This window comes from Marmota marmota, unplaced genomic scaffold (assembly GCF_001458135.2).
Source record: "Marmota marmota marmota unplaced genomic scaffold, marMar, whole genome shotgun sequence".
Taxonomy (NCBI): domain Eukaryota; kingdom Metazoa; phylum Chordata; class Mammalia; order Rodentia; family Sciuridae; genus Marmota; species Marmota marmota.
Window position 1 is genome coordinate 19,979,148 of NW_025999913.1, and position 17,431 is coordinate 19,996,578.

At 43.4% G+C, this 17,431-nt stretch overlaps 5 protein-coding genes across 5 annotated transcripts; 3 read left to right on the forward strand and 2 right to left on the reverse strand.

Annotated features, from left to right (window-relative positions):
* Nucleotides 1–2,372: 2,372 nt before the first annotated feature.
* On the reverse strand, nt 2,373–12,415 carry LOC107149354 (histone H2B type 1-K). The gene is made up of 2 exons (XM_048799915.1): nt 12,391–12,415; nt 2,373–2,818 (listed from the first exon to the last, which is right to left on the reverse strand). Exon 2 carries the CDS (start codon nt 2,800–2,802, stop codon nt 2,422–2,424), a length of 381 nt encoding a protein of 126 aa, XP_048655872.1. The 5' UTR covers nt 2,803–2,818; nt 12,391–12,415; the 3' UTR covers nt 2,373–2,421.
* LOC107149349 (histone H2A type 1) lies at nt 3,046–3,611 on the forward strand. Its single transcript, XM_015494151.2, has one exon. It carries the CDS (start codon nt 3,107–3,109, stop codon nt 3,497–3,499), a length of 393 nt encoding a protein of 130 aa, XP_015349637.1. The 5' UTR covers nt 3,046–3,106; the 3' UTR covers nt 3,500–3,611.
* Nucleotides 8,162–8,560, forward strand: LOC107149363 (histone H4). Its single transcript, XM_048799922.1, has one exon. It carries the CDS (start codon nt 8,192–8,194, stop codon nt 8,501–8,503), a length of 312 nt encoding a protein of 103 aa, XP_048655879.1. The 5' UTR covers nt 8,162–8,191; the 3' UTR covers nt 8,504–8,560.
* Nucleotides 12,416–12,574: 159 nt separating the features above from the next.
* LOC107149359 (histone H2B type 1-K) lies at nt 12,575–13,341 on the reverse strand. The gene has a single exon (XM_015494161.2). It carries the CDS (start codon nt 13,314–13,316, stop codon nt 12,936–12,938), a length of 381 nt encoding a protein of 126 aa, XP_015349647.1. The 5' UTR covers nt 13,317–13,341; the 3' UTR covers nt 12,575–12,935.
* A 213-nt stretch (nt 13,342–13,554) lies between these two features.
* Nucleotides 13,555–14,217, forward strand: LOC107149353 (histone H2A type 1-J). The gene has a single exon (XM_015494154.2). The coding sequence runs from the start codon at nt 13,614–13,616 to the stop codon at nt 13,998–14,000; it is 387 nt and encodes a 128-aa protein (XP_015349640.1). The 5' UTR covers nt 13,555–13,613; the 3' UTR covers nt 14,001–14,217.
* Nucleotides 14,218–17,431: the final 3,214 nt, after the last annotated feature.

Here is a 17,431-nt window from a genome sequence, read left to right on the forward strand (position 1 = left end):
TGTTCCTTAATGACTTCAGGATGGACAAGGGCCAGCGGGCCAGCTTCTCCCCATGCTGACAACTGATTCCAGTTCTCTTCCTGTGGTTCCCTTAGTTCATTGGCTGGAATTTCTCTGCACCCATGCTTGGTTCCTTTCAGTGTGGCTCTATTGTAAAACAAAACAGAAATATGTTCACTGATTGGGCAACATTTTTTTTTATTACTTTTAGGGGGTTCAGCATGGGGGGCTATGGAAAAACTGAAGTACAAGTTATGCAAAAGCAGAGAGAATACTGTACTTCCAAGTGCAGAACACATACACCTCGATTGCCAGCCTGTTGTCCTTGTTCTTTCATTATCCAACCCACACAGGCTGGGAGGCAGGGTAAAGAAATCCCAAATGTCATTTCAATCATGAATATTTTCACAAACATCCTCATAGACATGAATGTAAAGAAAAAATAATGATCTCACTTAAGAACTTTAAAATTATTTGTAACATTACCCAATACCTAGTCCTTAAAAAAAAAATCTCTATTTGCCTCAAATATTTTTTTAACAATGATTTTGTCTGAGTGTGGATCCCCCCAAGGTCCACACATGGTATCTGGTTCCTCTTCTTAAATATCTCTAATCCATAACACCTACCCAAACCTCCAAGGAGCCATCTTTGCTCTTTCGAAAAGGAATTGAAAGCTTGTATTAATTAGCTTTTCGTTACTGTGACCAAAATAACCAACAAGAATAACTTACAAAAGGAAAAGTTTATCTGGGCTCATGGTTTCAGAGGTCTCTGTCCATGGATGGCCCACTCCGTTGCTCTGGGCCCAAGAGGAGGCAGCATATCCTGGTCACAAGGAAGAGGCAGGACATGTCCCTAGTGACCCATCTCCTTCCAGCCATACCTGCCCTCCTAGTTACCACCCAGTCCATGCAAGCTAGGGTTACAGCTCACCACCCACTCACCTCACCTCTGAACATTCCTGCACTAATGAGTTTTTGGGGAGGGGGGGGGAGAGCACCTCATATCCAAACCATAACGAAGATTGATATGGGTGGTGGGAATTCTCACTGATCATAGATCATTGCTTTTAGATTGTTTCTATAATTGCAGATTGTTCTGACAAAGGCTTAGGGTGTGTGTGTGAGGGGGGTGTTTTCTAAAAAGGAAAAAAAATAGTATCCTGTAAATTCATTTTTATTCAGATTAAAGTTAAAAGTATTCTTAATGTCTGTAAATTTGTAATTGAAACTTTTAATCTACAAATCTTAACTCCATATACAATAAAAAATCATATATTTCCTGTATTAATAGGCAAAATACTAAAGGCACCTGACAGTTTCACTATTCTGAATTAGGAAAACAGGGAAAGAAGAATGGAAAGGGAGATTGTTAGAATAGGAAACTGTGGGGCAGGAATGCAGCGCTGTGGGCTCTCCTCAGTGATTAAGGTGTATGGTGGGGATGAGTTACATAGATCTGATAATGTGCAGGTAACACAGGGATGCAGACATGCCCCTCTGGTTTCCTAGTGGCACGTGTACAGTAGTTTCCACAATAAGCAGGCACAGATGCACTTGCCAACAACCAAGGAAACCATCAATAACACATGAAACAAGTTCCACAGGAATCCTCATTTTAAAGTTAAAATTCAAAATTTCCATTCCACTCTCATGTGCAGAAAGTAGCCTAATGTGCAGAAAGAAATGTAACCTAAATAGGTTTGCTTATCCAGTAGTTAACAGGAAAAGTCCTCCAAAATCATGGCTTAGAATAAGACATCCTAATCATTGAGTAGTTTTCAAAACTATTTTGTGCATCATCATTCAAAATTTATTCGCTTAGATAAAACAGTAACTTGAAACTGGCTACTACTTTTAAAACAAAACTAGTCACAAGGAAAGCTCCAAGGCTTATACACACCGTGGTTTAAGATATTTGGAGGTGATTGGGTCAAGTGAGACCTGCAAACGCGTTTCCTCTTTTTTCCTCTGCAGCTTTCCTGACTGCACTAAGGGAGAGGTAATCAGTTAGAATCGATCTTCCAGACTCCGTGACGTCCTGAAAGAATTTAGGAAACTTGCAAACTAAAAAGCAAGACTGACTAACCCAGTCTGGTAGCAGCGCGCGCACGCGCGCGGGTCCTAATCTCGGCAACCAATCAGAATGTAAAGGCAAAAGCGCCGCTAGCCCGGGAAATTTAAAAATCGCGCGCAGTATCTGCAAGCCAGCCGTGGCCCAACCCACCCAGGCGGCGCCCTTGTACCGTAGAGCGGTAGCACTTACGTCCAATTAGAACGTGGACACTAAACCGCTTACTTACCTCATGATTAGCCAGACCCGGTAGTAGACCAAAATGACGTCAAGTAGCAGCTCTCTAAGAAATGTGGGTGGCTCTTAAAAGAGCCGTTAGGTTTGAACTTGCAACTAATTCCCCGGTTACTTGGCGCTGGTGTACTTGGTGACAGCCTTGGTGCCCTCGGACACGGCGTGCTTGGCCAGCTCCCCGGGCAGCAGCAGGCGCACGGCCGTCTGGATCTCCCGGGACGTGATGGTCGAGCGCTTGTTGTAGTGCGCCAGGCGCGAGGCCTCGCCCGCGATGCGCTCGAAGATGTCGTTCACGAACGAGTTCATGATGCCCATGGCCTTGGACGAGATGCCGGTGTCGGGGTGCACCTGCTTGAGCACCTTGTACACGTAGACGGAGTAGCTCTCCTTGCGGCTGCGCTTGCGCTTCTTGCCGTCCTTCTTCTGCGCCTTGGTCACCGCCTTCTTGGAGCCCTTCTTCGGGGCAGGAGCGGACTTCGCTGGCTCAGGCATGGTCGAAGAGCAGAAGCTTCAAAGCAAAGCGAGGGGGAAGGTGCGGCTTTATATAGAACCTTATACGCAAATAAGGTGGAGTTAAAGCCTGTTTCTCATTGGTGATTGTTCAGATGAACGTCAGAAGTTAGTTTTGCCCAATCAGAATGCGTAAATTCCAAAGTCGCTTTTCTATTGGTTGGAACGAAGTTACAATTTCGGCCAATGACAAGTCTAACTCTTCCTACCTATTAGTAACTATAAAAGGTGAAGCAAGTGCACTTTCGTTTACGGTAGTTTGTGGTGAGATCGACGAACTAACGCTATGTCCGGACGCGGTAAGCAGGGTGGCAAGGCTCGCGCCAAGGCCAAGACGCGCTCCTCCCGCGCCGGCCTGCAGTTCCCGGTAGGGCGAGTCCACCGCCTTCTGCGCAAGGGCAACTATGCCGAGCGGGTCGGGGCCGGCGCGCCCGTCTACCTGGCGGCGGTACTGGAGTACCTGACGGCCGAGATCCTGGAGCTGGCTGGCAACGCGGCCCGCGACAACAAGAAGACGCGCATCATCCCGCGCCACCTGCAGCTGGCCATCCGCAACGACGAGGAGCTCAACAAGTTGCTGGGCAAAGTCACCATCGCGCAGGGCGGTGTCTTGCCCAACATTCAGGCCGTGCTGCTGCCCAAGAAGACCGAGAGTCACCACAAGGCCAAGGGCAAGTAACGCCCTGTATTGGCTTGCTACAAACCGAGTCCAAACCAAAGGCTCTTTTCAGAGCCACTCACTGCTTCTCAGAAGGAACTGAACACTGGCTGAAGGAGAGATGTCTGAAAAAGCTACGGTTTGGCGCGGTGTTCCGCTGTACAATTGAAGCTATACAGCTAAGCCCTCGGCAGGCAACCGCTCCCAAAAGCCTGCTAAGCTGCTGCTCGGGCTAAAAGTCGATGACCGCGCTGCGGAAGGCATGCAAGGCTACCTAACCCCTAACTAGGAGGATACCAATTTCTGCCATCCTTTTGCAAGTCACCATCGCACACAACACGTTTCAGCTCAACTTAGTGGTCAGCAAAGAGTTTGAAGTCTGCTGTACTAACCAAGTAGCGGAGTTATACGTGTTTTTTCCTTACAAAAAAAGTGGAACAATCCCCTTTTCCACCCACTTCCCCATGTTGCAAAATGAATGCCCTTAAAAGGGACATTGTATCTGGATCTAAGATTAAAACTAAAGTTTGGTTTGTCTACCCCATTGTTCAGCTTTAATTTTTTTTACCGAAAACTATCTGGGAAGGCATTAATAGGAGAAAAACATAAGTTTATTAATGTTTTATGTGATAAGGAAGCAGTCATAAATGTGTAAATCTGGGTGTTAGACGTTTGGACATTGCATAAATATTCACATCCTTTTCTATTCCATGTGTTTAACCCACTTTTCAATCTGGTATAAATATGATTTATGAAATAGAAGTGTTAATGATACCCAGCAATGATAGGCACTGATATGGCCCCTCAAAACTAAAATACTTGGCTTTTGGTAGAATTTTTAAAAGCTGTGTTAACTATCGATTTTATTCAGTATTCAGTTCTGCCTTAAGTGTTTTCCACCTTACTAGTTTAATTAATAAGTAAACATGCAGTAGTGAGAGGTGCAGGATGTATTTTGTAAGTGTAAAGAAGTTTGCTGCCAGATTTGTAACATGAACGAATGTGATTGGGATCACTTTGGCCAAAGGAAAGTATAATAAATGAATAGAATTTGTTGAGGGAGGGGTGAAGAATGTGAGAATTCAAGGGAAATACCTTGATTTAAACTAAGTTCATCTGGGTAATTGCCATGTTAGAAAAAAGCCTGAAAAGCATTACTTTTTAAAAATAATTCTAGGTATTTGTAGAAAAATTTCTGGCTATGAAGCTTAGAAATAAAGAAGATAACAAGCTAGTCAAACATCCATTGCGAGGGTGGAAATTTTTGCTTCTACCCAGGGAAGGGCTTAGTAGCTAGGTCTGAGAAACAGAAGAAACAGGAGAAAAGCATACAAGTTTCTTTAATGTAAGTTTTATGTGACAAGAGCGCAGTCATAAGGAATTGAAAGTAACAAGGTTAATCTTGGAAAAGCAACAAAACTGTGGAAGAAGACTAAAGCATCACATTTTTAAAATGATTAGGAATTACATTAACAAGATCTTCAAGAGTTCTCTCTGGCCTCAACTTCCTGTCCATGCTGGCCTGACTCCTTCCAGGATAAAAAGGAGTCACCAGAGAGCACTTCTTGCATCTGTTGCTTTAATTGCCTTCCTCTCAAAATAATCCCTATGCCAAGTGGTATACTTTGTTGTGGCAGATTCTCCCACCTTCACCGTCTATTGCTGTCCTTATGACTTCCTGTGCAAAAAACCTATGAAATCAAGTAAGGATAGAGGCTTCCTGTTGATGGAAATTGTACTGATGTTTTATGTCTTTAAAATATGTTCCAGTTAATATTGGAGAAATGTAATAAAAAAAAAAAAAACCAAAAACTCCCCCAATGAAGAGAAAGAGCTTTATTTTTGAATAAACATTGAGCCAGCATGAAACACTAATCGCAGGCAATCTTATAAACAGTTTGCAAAGACAAAGAAATTTGTCTTTTATGTGGCTATATTAAGTTGATCTCAAAATTAGGGGTCAGGTGACAGCTGAAGTTAGACCATCTGCATCTGGAAACTGAGGAAATCTAATTATATTCCTTGTTAACTACTACATTTCGAAGAGATGACTCTCCAGTCCTTGAAAAAATATTCCTGCATTTTGAAGCTGAATAAAAAGATTTCCATACATTTGAAAATGCTAGAAAAACTCTAAGTGGAAGAAAGCCTCTTATTTGCAAGAGAAAATTAAGCCTTTTATTTTTAACATGTCTTTGCCCTTAAACTAGCTTGTTAGTTTGCCTATGTGATCTACCTTCTCTATAATTTAGGTGGAATTTGGCTACATTTATTGTTGAATCATTTTTTGTTTTTGTTTTTCCAAAAGTGTTCAGCAATTTTTCTTTTTATTGAAACATAAGTTTCAATAAAAACATAAGTTTCTTTTTATTGAAACATACAGAAAATCTCAAATTTTTCATTGAAAAGTTTATTTTCATTTACTTACTTTTTAATGTATTTTATGAAATTTAAGTGTAATACTGTGGATATACTATATAGTGCACACCTGTAATCTCAGTGGCTCAGGAGACTGAGGCAGTAGGATCACAAATTCAAAGTCAGCCTCAGCAATTTGTGAGCCCTAAGCAATTTAGCAAAACCCTGTCTCAAAAGAAAAAAAAGGGAGGGGGGAGAGGGGGCTGGAGATATGGCTCAATAACTAAGTGCTACTGAGTTCCCATCCCTGGCACCAAAAAAGAAGAAGAAAAAAAGAAAGAAAATACTGTAATGCAACTTTGCTCTAAGGGATCTCTCATTAAAAGGTAGAAAAGTCAAGGAATAACAAGGAATCACAAGTTACTGGTGGAAGAAGTGATTAAAATGTCTCAATGGTAAGGGACAGAGAGATCTAATCTAGGAGTGCTGGAAGCATGAGATTAAGGGAATAATTTGAACTGGGCCTTTTGTACTGACCCCCACGTGCTTTCTTTTTAAGAAGCAATTTACCTGCAGTCCTGCCTGTCTTAAGTGGACAGGTATGTTACATTCCTCAGCAAACTGCCTATTATCTGCAAGAAAAATGCAGGCCTGAAATAACATCCAGTTATTTAGAGTCACTCTAAAGAGGGAGATTTTGTGACCCTTTCAAAATCCAGATCCCAGAACTCAGGAAAATAAGGATAATTCCAACTAGCCATAAAATCAGTAAGAACTGGTCAGCAAGGGCCAAAGTGACCAAGATTTATCAAGGCAGTGGGGACTTAAAAGTCTGATGTCATCCTGTGGTCAAAAAACAAAAAGTGATCTGAGAAGGACTCTCTGGAAACTTCCCTAGGACCCTCCCCCCCCATAAAACTGGAGGGCAGGAGAGGAGGAGAGGTCCTCTCAGAGAATCCACTATCTCCCTTGAAAGTATCATCTTTCCACCTTTCCCAGCCCTTCTAAGAAACTGTTACAGAGCAAGATAACTGAAATCTGACTTGATCCCAAGAATTATCTGTTTCCCAGAAGGTTCCAGCCCTGTGACAGACAGCAGCAAAGTAAAATGACATTTTTTAAATCAAGTATATGCAGCCAAAAGCATGTTATATAATAAGTACTTGAATAAACACTGTCTTAGAAAGATAAAAGCATACTCACTCTTCCTTGCATTTGAATCTTTTACTTTTTCATTAATGAAGACAATAGCTCTTGTAATTATACAAGATATTTTTTAATTTAATACATATTCCCCCAGCTATTTTGCCCAGCCAGCCGGCTTTCGACACATATTATTAAAAAAAAAAACAAAAAAAACCCCAAAAAAACCCTACTGTGATACACTTAAAAACCTTCATTGATAGATTCAGTATTTTTCAGGTTGGGAGTTCACAGTATTTCAAAGTCAGCAAATTTACCCAAATAAATATAAAGATTTAACGATTTCAAACAAAATCCTAAAAGATTTCATTATTGTAAGTGAACTATTTGTAATTTCAAAAAGTATAAATGGTGACAATAGTATAAAATTATTTTAAATAATTATGTAAGTGGGAATTACACTGTCAAACACCAGGATAGTCTTCAATGCTACAAATAATCATAATTACTCCAGCACTACACATAGATTAATCAATGAAGCAGAAATTTCATAATTTTAATTGAAATATTCAATACACTGTAAAAGGACTCTTCAAATCTGGAAGCAAAATAGTTAACATTGCACTGCTTGGCCAGTTGGTTAACTGTTTAAAAACTTCTCTTTACAAGAAATAAAATCCAAATTATGATGGATTAGTAATCACCGTTGGAATCCTTCAAAAACAGTCCACCTTTGCGGGAAGATACTTTGGCAATACAACCTAAGGGAGCTTAGAAGTCTGACTTCTATTAGTCCACCTATTCTGTTTCTAAAAGTTGGCCTATGGAGTCCATTCACACGGCACAGAAAGGAGAAACACTACAAATACCCCAGTCATTGCACACGCTGCTTAAGAAGACCTGTGCAACAGGCAGAGGAAAGAACAGAATATTTTCGCTTTTCACGTATATTCGACAACTTTAGAGTTTTGTTGTTTGCGGATAGGACGGGAATTATATTAACTGAAAAAAGTTAATAGATTAAATCTTTAAGATTAAAACAAACCGAAAGTAAATTGCAGCACTGTGGGCTCCGGTGCCTCCAGGCCCCTCCCCCTACCCGGAGGGCCTTCCCGCCACCGCGCTTTCAGTCTTCACTCCGGTCCGCAGAGCTGACCTATAAAAAGTGCCTCCGACCAAACCCGACAGTCTTCCACCTTCTCTCCGCTCAAGATGTCTGGTCGTGGTAAGGGAGGCAAAGGCCTGGGCAAAGGCGGCGCCAAGCGCCACCGCAAAGTCTTGCGGGACAACATCCAGGGCATCACCAAGCCCGCCATCCGCCGCCTGGCCCGTCGTGGCGGCGTCAAGCGCATCTCCGGGCTCATCTACGAGGAGACCCGCGGCGTGCTCAAGGTGTTCCTGGAGAACGTGATCCGCGATGCCGTCACCTACACGGAGCACGCCAAGCGCAAGACGGTCACGGCCATGGACGTGGTCTACGCGCTCAAGCGCCAGGGCCGCACCCTCTACGGCTTCGGCGGCTGAGCGTCCTGGTGCCGCCATCACCTGTTTTCCCCAACTAAAGGCCCTTTTCAGGGCCGCACATCTTCAATGAAAGAGTTGCAGGTTGACACGCTCTAGTTTGGGGGTCTTGGGGAAGGAGTAGCTGCTCCTTCTGGAGGACAGTTTTCTGGGTATGGGCGGTTTGGGGGCTGGAGTTGTGGCTCACTTGAGCAGAACACTAGCCCAGCACGTGAGGCACTGGTTTTGATTCTCAGCACATCTTGACTTGATTGTCTTATACACAACCCAACAAACATACAGAGGATTGTTGAATAATTAGTTGCGTTTCTTAAGCTGCTTAATTTTTTGGTTTTCATTGTAGTCAGCCTTTGTCGGCATGTGGCAAGCACATTCATACACTTTGAACTTAATTTGGGGATACAAAACTGCAGGCATCAATTAGGGGGTAAAAGGCTTAGCTTTGTGATTTGACTTGGACAATGTTCTTAAGGTTTAGTTTAACAAACAGGAAAACATGATAACATTTAGGTGTTGAATATGTTGAATGTAATATTCTTGTGATTTATTATCATTCATAAAAGAGGCATCTGTAACTCAAATCTGTGGCATTCTTAACCATGCTCAGTATATAGAAAAGCCATCATGAACAGTCTTAGGGCTAGTCCTATAATGGATAACCTGGAGAAAGAAACGGGTATGAGACCTGTCAATCACTATCCCAGTTGGAATGGGTGATTTTATACTTTTCAGGTTGTGAGCCTAAGAAAGTAGTTTTTCCATCAGAGCAGTCAGTATCCCCTACCCCACAGCTCTCATGGTCCAAGCCCTCCAGTGCCCTTCTGATTTCAGAAGATCCGTTATCCTGTGAGGAGGGCCCCATGGGGTAGTTGACAAAAAAAAAAAAAGCTGCCGCAGTCCGGCTGCAGCAAAATAATCGGGGGGTGACGAATAACTTGTGTACGTTGATACAGCAGGACAGGAGCAGTATTTATACATTCCACACAGCTTATCTAATTAACATAAACTAGATACATCAGTCAACCAATAAGGAATCTCCACACTTAATGGCTCGCTTTTGTTACTTTTCAAACCACTCCCTCTGGCATTTTGCCAGGCACCATCCAGACTTGTTTATGAACTCTAACATTCCCCTGGCAAAATGCCAGGTGTTATTTTGACTTGTTTACAGACTCTAACAAAAAGCAATGTTTATATTTCATTTAAATGGGTGCTGGTTTGGTTTTGGATAATATTTATACTTGAGGACTTAGATTCATAAATCTGAATGATTCAACTTAAAACAACTAAATACAGACCAAGAATTCCATGAACATTTTATAATTTTGTTGTACTGTAAAAGTGTAAAATTCACCATATTTTGAAATCTCGAAATAAAAAAACAAAGCAATGCAATGAGTACAAGAAAGATCCATTTAATAAATTCTGTATATGCTGAAATAACATGCTGGGTCAAACAGAACATTAAAATTTTATTTTTTTTACTTATTTAAAAATATGGGTGCTAGAAAAATAAAAATTGTGTGTATTACATTTCTATAACAGTGCCTATTAGAGTAACAAATTGGCTTTAAGCTTTCAGACACAAATATATGAATAGTTCAGAGACTTTAAAAAAAAAAAGTCCTAGTTCAGGAGAGAAACTGGAACAATAAAATGAAGATTGAATTTCTTTTTCCTCCACTAATTATTCCTGAAAATGAAGTCTTCCAGTTCTACTCAGACCTAAGGTGATAAAGAAAGCACTGTGACATATTACACTACTTATGGGCACAGAGCTGTGGAATTTGTCCTGTTTTAAGTACTCAGTAAATAATACCTAAGGTTTTCCCTGCTATTCAATGAATAAAACCATGCCATTTTCTTGGTCTTTTGATTCTTCAACCTCTAGACCCACATGTGCATTATTATAGACTAAATATGTGATTGCCAAGTTATTAACCAGAGTTAAATAAACCTCCATATCTCCATTGTAAGCTTCTCCTGGTTTCCCAGTCTGGCAGAACCTGGAGCTGTAACTGTTGGTGTAATTCAGGACACTATACCAATTTCCAGACCGAATTGCTATGGCTCAATCACAACTGTTCTAAAGCATGAACTACTTACTCATGACAAAATAATTTTAGGAGATAGTAAGCACAGTTAATTTTTTGATAATTTAAGAGATTATAAAGATACAAGCAGTCTTATTTTTGTTCTAAATGAAATCAAGTTAATAATACTTGTCCAAAGAGGAAAAGATTGACGTACATGAGTGGTACAATAGGGGGAAACAAGGGCATACCAGATCCTTGTTCTACCTCTCGTAATTTGAGCAAATTATTTAAGCCCTGTGCATCAGCTTTGTTAATTGTGAGAGAACATTGACCTTAACTTTGTGATTCTTTCTAGCTGTTTTATTCTGAACTAGACAGAGAAACAAAAGGAGATCCAGGTGAAAATAATGAGAAAAGAGGTACTGGTGAAAGTTATGGCTAAACTTCCATTCATGTTTTCTATTAAAATAAAATGCACTTTCAGAATTCTGGAACAGGAGCAAAAAAGTCTGAAAGTAAACTTTGTAAAGCCAAGATACAGCTTTTGCAAAAATGGTTATAAGCCTGTTATTAATGACAGCGGCACACCAGTTATACAGTTCTAGGCCAAAAACAAAAATCTAAAAAAATAGCAAAATATACCTTGTAGGTGGAATTCATCACCACCATTGGTGTATTTTAGTCAAACTACCAAAATCCTACATAGCTAGGGCCTGCAATACTCACTGGAGAAAGTAAGCTAATGTAATGCAAGCATTTCCTTTAGTATCCCATTCTTCCCCTTGAAATCTAACCAGGCAGTGCCATTACCCTGGTAGTTTTCTCCCATCCGCCTAGGGGTCAAACAGCTCTTGCTATCCAAAGATGTCCTGGCAGGGAAACCAGTCTACAGAAAGCTCAAATTACACTCACACCTCTCCTCACTTATGAGGCACTCTGCCCTTCCCTTGCTTATGCCCTTGCTCTTCAAAAAAGACATTTCTTCCAAGTCTTTGTAGGTGACTTTCCACATTTGAAAATTGCCGCAGTCCGGCTGCAGCAAAATAACCGGGGGGTGACGAATAACTTGTGTACGTTGATACAGCAGGAGTAGGAGCCGTTTATTGCAGGACAGGAGCAGTATTTATACATTCCACACAGCTTATCTAATTAGCATAAACTAGATACAGCAGTCAACCAATCAGGAATCTCTACACCTAATGGCTCGGTTTTGTTACTTCTCAAACCACTCCCTCTGACATTTTGCCAGGCACCATCCAGACTTGTTTACGAACTTTAACATTCCCCTGGCAAAATGCCAGGTGTTATTTTGACTTGTTTACAGACTCTAACAGAAAATGTAAGTTAATACCTCCACATCAGATGATAGTACATCACAGGCACATATACAGAACAGTGCTTGGAATGTTGATTAAAAACTCAGTTAAAAATTATTTGAGGGCTGGGGTTATGGCTCAGAGGTAAAGGGCTCACCTAGCACGTGTGAGGTACTGGGTTCAATCCTCAGCACTAAAGATTGTGTTGCCCACCTGTAACTAAAAAATAAATATTTTTTTAAAAAATCAAGATTAAATGTAACCCATAAATCACTGATAGAATAAGACCTGGATAAACAGTGAACATATCTACCCTGTTAATCCCTAACACACTTCCAAAAGAGCAGACAACTCATTACATTATGTTCACTCAGTATACCCGACTAATAGGGAAAACCCACCCCGCTTCTGAACTACACACCTGGCCAGGTCACAACCTCCTTTCCTTTGGCCCTGGGCTGTTTATTAAAACTGCTCAGACCCTGGCCTGGCTCATCACCGCCCCCCGAACTTCCTCTCTTGCCGTGCCAGTGGCTACTCTGAAATCCAGAATTTCCCGTCAAAGTTCTATAAACCTCCGCATGTTTTTCAAATGAAATTATCGATTCAAGCAGTGAATGTTAGTTGTTCTAAACTGGTCGCCAGACCTTTTGTGACCCTGGCGTTCCCTGCCTCTATTCACAAGGGAAGTTCTTTCCCAGCCCCTGTAGACACCAGCTACCAGGTGCTCTCGGTGTCTTCCCGACCCAGGTGGGCTGATGAGGATCCGAAGTTGGGAAGAAATTTTTTAATAAGGAAAATCTCTAGTCCAGGTAACGTAACCACCACCGTTTTCTTCAAAACGCCACATCAAAGCAAATTTTAACTCAAGATGATTGTGAAGCTCCCCTGCAAAACCCTAGTCCTGAGTTAGGAGACAGGAGACAAACACCATTCTAACTACCGTGTAACGGAAAACTTCTGGCACTTTTTTAGACTTAGCCTAACAAAGATCAGAAGACGCATTTGCAGTTCTGATATTGAAAATGTAGATGGCTCTTAAAAGAGCCTTTGGGGTTAGGTGCAAAGACGCTTACATGGCATTTACTTGGCGCTGGTGTACTTGGTGACCGCCTTGGTGCCCTCGGACACAGCGTGCTTGGCCAACTCCCCAGGCAGCAGCAGGCGCACGGCCGTCTGGATCTCCCGGGACGTGATGGTCGAGCGCTTGTTGTAGTGCGCCAGGCGTGAGGCCTCGCCTGCGATGCGCTCGAAGATGTCGTTCACAAACGAGTTCATAATGCCCATGGCCTTGGATGAGATGCCGGTGTCGGGGTGCACCTGCTTAAGCACCTTGTACACGTAGACGGAGTAGCTCTCCTTGCGGCTGCGCTTGCGCTTCTTGCCATCCTTCTTCTGCGCCTTGGTCACCGCCTTCTTGGAGCCCTTCTTCGGGGCAGGAGCGGACTTCGCTGGCTCAGGCATGGTCGAAGAGCAGAAGCTTCAAAGCAAAGCGAGGGGGAAGGTGCGGCTTTATATAGAACCTTATACGCAAATAAGGTGGAGTTAAAGCCTGTTTCTCATTGGTGGTTGTTCAGATGAACGTCAGAAGTTAGTTTTGCCCAATCAGAATGCGTAAATTCCAAATCGCTTTTCTATTGGTTGGAACGAAGTTACAATTTCAACCAATGACAAGTCTACTTTTTCGCGCCCAATAGTGGTTATAAAAGGTGCCGCTTTGGTGTTTGGTCTCAGGACTTTTTTCTGCTAGTTTGGCGAGATATGTCTGGACGTGGTAAGCAAGGCGGTAAAGCCCGCGCCAAGGCTAAGACACGCTCGTCCCGAGCCGGCCTGCAGTTCCCAGTTGGTAGAGTCCACCGCCTTCTGCGCAAGGGCAACTATGCCGAGCGGGTGGGGGCCGGTGCACCGGTCTACCTGGCAGCAGTGCTTGAGTATCTGACAGCTGAGATCCTGGAGCTGGCGGGCAACGCGGCCCGCGACAACAAGAAAACACGTATTATCCCGCGCCACCTGCAGCTGGCCATCCGCAACGACGAGGAGCTCAATAAGCTGCTGGGCAAAGTCACCATCGCGCAGGGCGGTGTCCTGCCTAACATCCAGGCGGTGCTGCTGCCCAAGAAGACGGAGAGCCACCACAAGACCAAATAAGGAGCGAGGTTGGAAATATCGCAAAACAAAGGCTCTTTTCAGAGCCACCCTAAACTGTCCTTGAAGAAGCTGTTGGCACACAGTTTGCACTCTTGTTGCATAATGTTTGTGGGAGGCAATTTTCTTACGGTGAGTTGAGAAGCACAGGGATGTAGTAGTCCCAGTAGCAGTAAGTGGGGGTAGTCAAATCTACAACTGGTTGAAACACGAGTGGCAATATTAAACTCCAGGATGTACTGACTAAAAAAGTAAATTGAGCAAGGCGGTCTTGTAAATGTCACCTGCTTTAGTGACAAGGAGTAACTTTGCAGAGGATGGAATTGACATTTCATTAGTCGCTTGGATTCTGGGAACTAGGAATTGATGTGCTAATAAACAAATTTTCTAAGAACCCTGTTGACCCATTGATCCCATTCGTTTGCAACAGGTGTTTACTTGTTGCCCAGTAGCTAAGGATAAAGCAACCTGGAAAGTCTGCCTCCCTGGGAATTTCTTCTGGGTGGAGATGATAAGCTTGTCAAGGTGTACTATGCCAGGTGATGCACATCAATTATAACAAGCTACAAAGCTACAGGGACTACCATTCTAGATAAGGTTACCAAAATGACCTTGAAGGTGTTACTTGAGATTCTTACATTCACACAAAGGCAGGAGGCTTATCAGGACTTGAGTATTTCAGGAAGAGGGAACTGAATGCAAGGGCCTTGAGACAGATGTTTTTTGGGTGGGAATCTCAGCAGGTTTTTTTACATAGAGCCCCAGATGTGTCACTCCATTACCATGTTTTTTTTTCTTGTAGTTTATTGTCATTTTATTCAATAGACTTCTGCAAGTAAAGATGGGAATAGCAGATAAATCTGGCTGTATATTTAATTGTAAACTGTCCTAGTAAATCTTTCAGCTTGTGAACCACATGATAAATACTATTTTTATGGAGTCTCTTAAGTAGCTTGGATTCCATACGTTTTCAATTTTGTGTTATCAAAATTTTAAACCTCAGACTGCTGTTGCTTGACTGCTCATCCACATTTACATGCTCTACACAGCCCTGTATTTGGGGTCCTCTCCCCCTGTTCCCACCCCAACTTGATATGGCTTGCTTTCACTTCACAGGAAACTATAAAACTAGAGTAATTATTCCATGATGGCTCTCACTTCCTAAAGGCCCACCTCTTAACACTAACACATTGAAGCCAGAATTAGGAAGTTAGCAGAGACAGGTAAATCCAGTCAGGTCGATCAAGGAGGCCAGTTGACTGACTCCAAGAAATTAGAGACTGCCCCTTGAGGGACTGAGATGTTAATTCCTTCGGAGTCCTTCCTCCACCCTTATTAAGAACCTGCCCCTGCTCCAATCTGTTGCTAAGGTCACCTGTCCCAGCAATTGCCCTCCCTACAGGGAGCTAATTGCTCCATCCTGCCCTTTCCCCTTCAGCCCACCTGTTTTCCACCTTTTTGCCATCCCACCAAGCATTTCCTGGGCGCCTAGTCACAAACACAGGAAGGAGAAAGTAAAGAGAGCAGAACAAAGGAAGCCTGGAACACATAAAAAGGCAAAACACCCTCGCTTCATGGGGTACCCAGACACCAGCTATGGGCCCTTTCTGCCTCCCAGGAGAAGTATGTTACCCCTTTTTAAATAAACCCTGCTTTATAGGCTGGCCCCGGCGTGCTTTCCTCATATTATACTTCAGTGTCTGAGGGAGCAGAACTCATCACCAATAGCCAGCGGTATCAATATTGGCGAGTAATTTTCAACATCTGGATTCCAGGGACACATTCAGACACGTCAGTTTCCAAGACAGGGATCCAGCTGCTCTATCTACTGCTATCCAGAAGCCAGGCCCACTTGCAATAGCCCAGGACTGTAAATCCTAGTTGCTCCCAAAGCAGAGGCAGGAAGATAACAAGGTCCAGGCCAGCCTGGGCAACTTGGTAAGATACTAGTGATTTAGTGAGAACCTGTGCCAAATAATGATAAAAGGTCTGGGGATCCCCGGTACCAAAGCTGACAAGTCAGATGAGAACCCATCAACAAGTACTGGATACACCATTTCAATTAGTGGAACAAGACCAGCTCCAGGGGAGGCTTGGGGAATGCCAGTGGAAGGAGATTGAATGAAGGAGTGAGATGAAACAAGAGGGAGCTCCATGACACTGGGAGAATATGGCTGAAAGCTGGTTGACAAGAGTGCTGGTGATACCGCCGGTTGTAGGTGACAAGCTCTGCTCCCTCACATGTTGAAGTTTGAACATTAGTGAAGCACACCAAGGTAAGCATTATAAAGCAGGGTTTATTTTAAAAGGGGAAACACAGACTTCTCCCAGAAGGGAGAAGGGGGCCACAGCTGGTAGCCTGGTATCCCAAAAAGCAAGGTATTCTGTCCTTTTTATATGTCCTGGGTTTCCTTTGTTCTGCTCCCTTCCCCCATCTCTCCTTCCTCTGTATTCGACTAGGCCCCTGACTAGGCCTAGGAAATGCTCTTTGGGTGTGGAATGGCCAAAAGGTGGGAAACAGGTGGGTGAGGGGGAAGGGCAGGATGATGTACCCCAGGACAGGTTAACAACCGGATAGCTCCCTGTAGGGAAGGGCAACTCCTGGCACATCAGAGGGGAGCAGGGACAAGTTATCTGGATATGGTGGAGGAAGGGCTCTAAAGGCCTTTCAATCCCTGAGGGGTGGGGGGGGGGCAGTTTCTAACTCAAATCGGCCTCCTTGATCTGACCGACCGGAATTACCTGTCTATACCGACTGCCTGTCTAATTCTGGCTTCATTGGTAGCTGAAGGGAGGCAGAATTTATTCCTGATAAAAGAAGTAACAACTTGGAATGCCAATAGGAAAGATCCTACAGAGATAAAATAGTTTTCCCATACATACATCTATAGACGTGAACAGGAGACAGAGGAAAGAATTGCTAAACTATGCCCTTGAGTGGGAGAGAATTCCAACGTGGAAGAGTGTGGGCACTGGAAGTGTTGAGCTGGTAGGATGTGTTGCGACCTCTCATCCTTCCTCAGAATCTTGCAATGATAGTCAGACAAAATCCTCAGGCCTTTAAAAGTTAGCACGAGAAAGGGCCTGTGACACCCACAAAGTAGCACACACAGATCGACCCCAGCAGGAAACCCACCCCACAGCTGCGACTCCACCCACAGAAGCTTCTGGCCTGGCCTCACCAGCCCACCCACAGCAGCTCACCTCCCAGCCTTACACCAGCTGAAGGGGCTGGGAACTGGACCCAGGGCCTGACACCTGCTGGAGAAGCGCTCCACCTTGGAGCCACGTGCCCAGGCCTGCTGTGGCTCCATAAAGGGGATGGAGTCCTTCTGCAAAGGAAAGAAGTCCAATTCCAACAGGCCTGGGACCAGGGGAAGCCTGTACACCCCCCCCCACCCCCCCCCCCCGCTTACTGGCAGCATCTCATTTCT

Bases quoted from the DNA above. Each gene is read 5' to 3' on its own strand.
- LOC107149353 (XM_015494154.2), top strand. From the start codon at position 13,614: ATGTCTGGACGTGGTAAGCAAGGCGGTAAAGCCCGCGCCAAGGCTAAG.
- LOC107149359 (XM_015494161.2), bottom strand. From the start codon at position 13,316: ATGCCTGAGCCAGCGAAGTCCGCTCCTGCCCCGAAGAAGGGCTCCAAG.
- LOC107149363 (XM_048799922.1), top strand. From the start codon at position 8,192: ATGTCTGGTCGTGGTAAGGGAGGCAAAGGCCTGGGCAAAGGCGGCGCC.
- LOC107149349 (XM_015494151.2), top strand. From the start codon at position 3,107: ATGTCCGGACGCGGTAAGCAGGGTGGCAAGGCTCGCGCCAAGGCCAAG.
- LOC107149354 (XM_048799915.1), bottom strand. From the start codon at position 2,802: ATGCCTGAGCCAGCGAAGTCCGCTCCTGCCCCGAAGAAGGGCTCCAAG.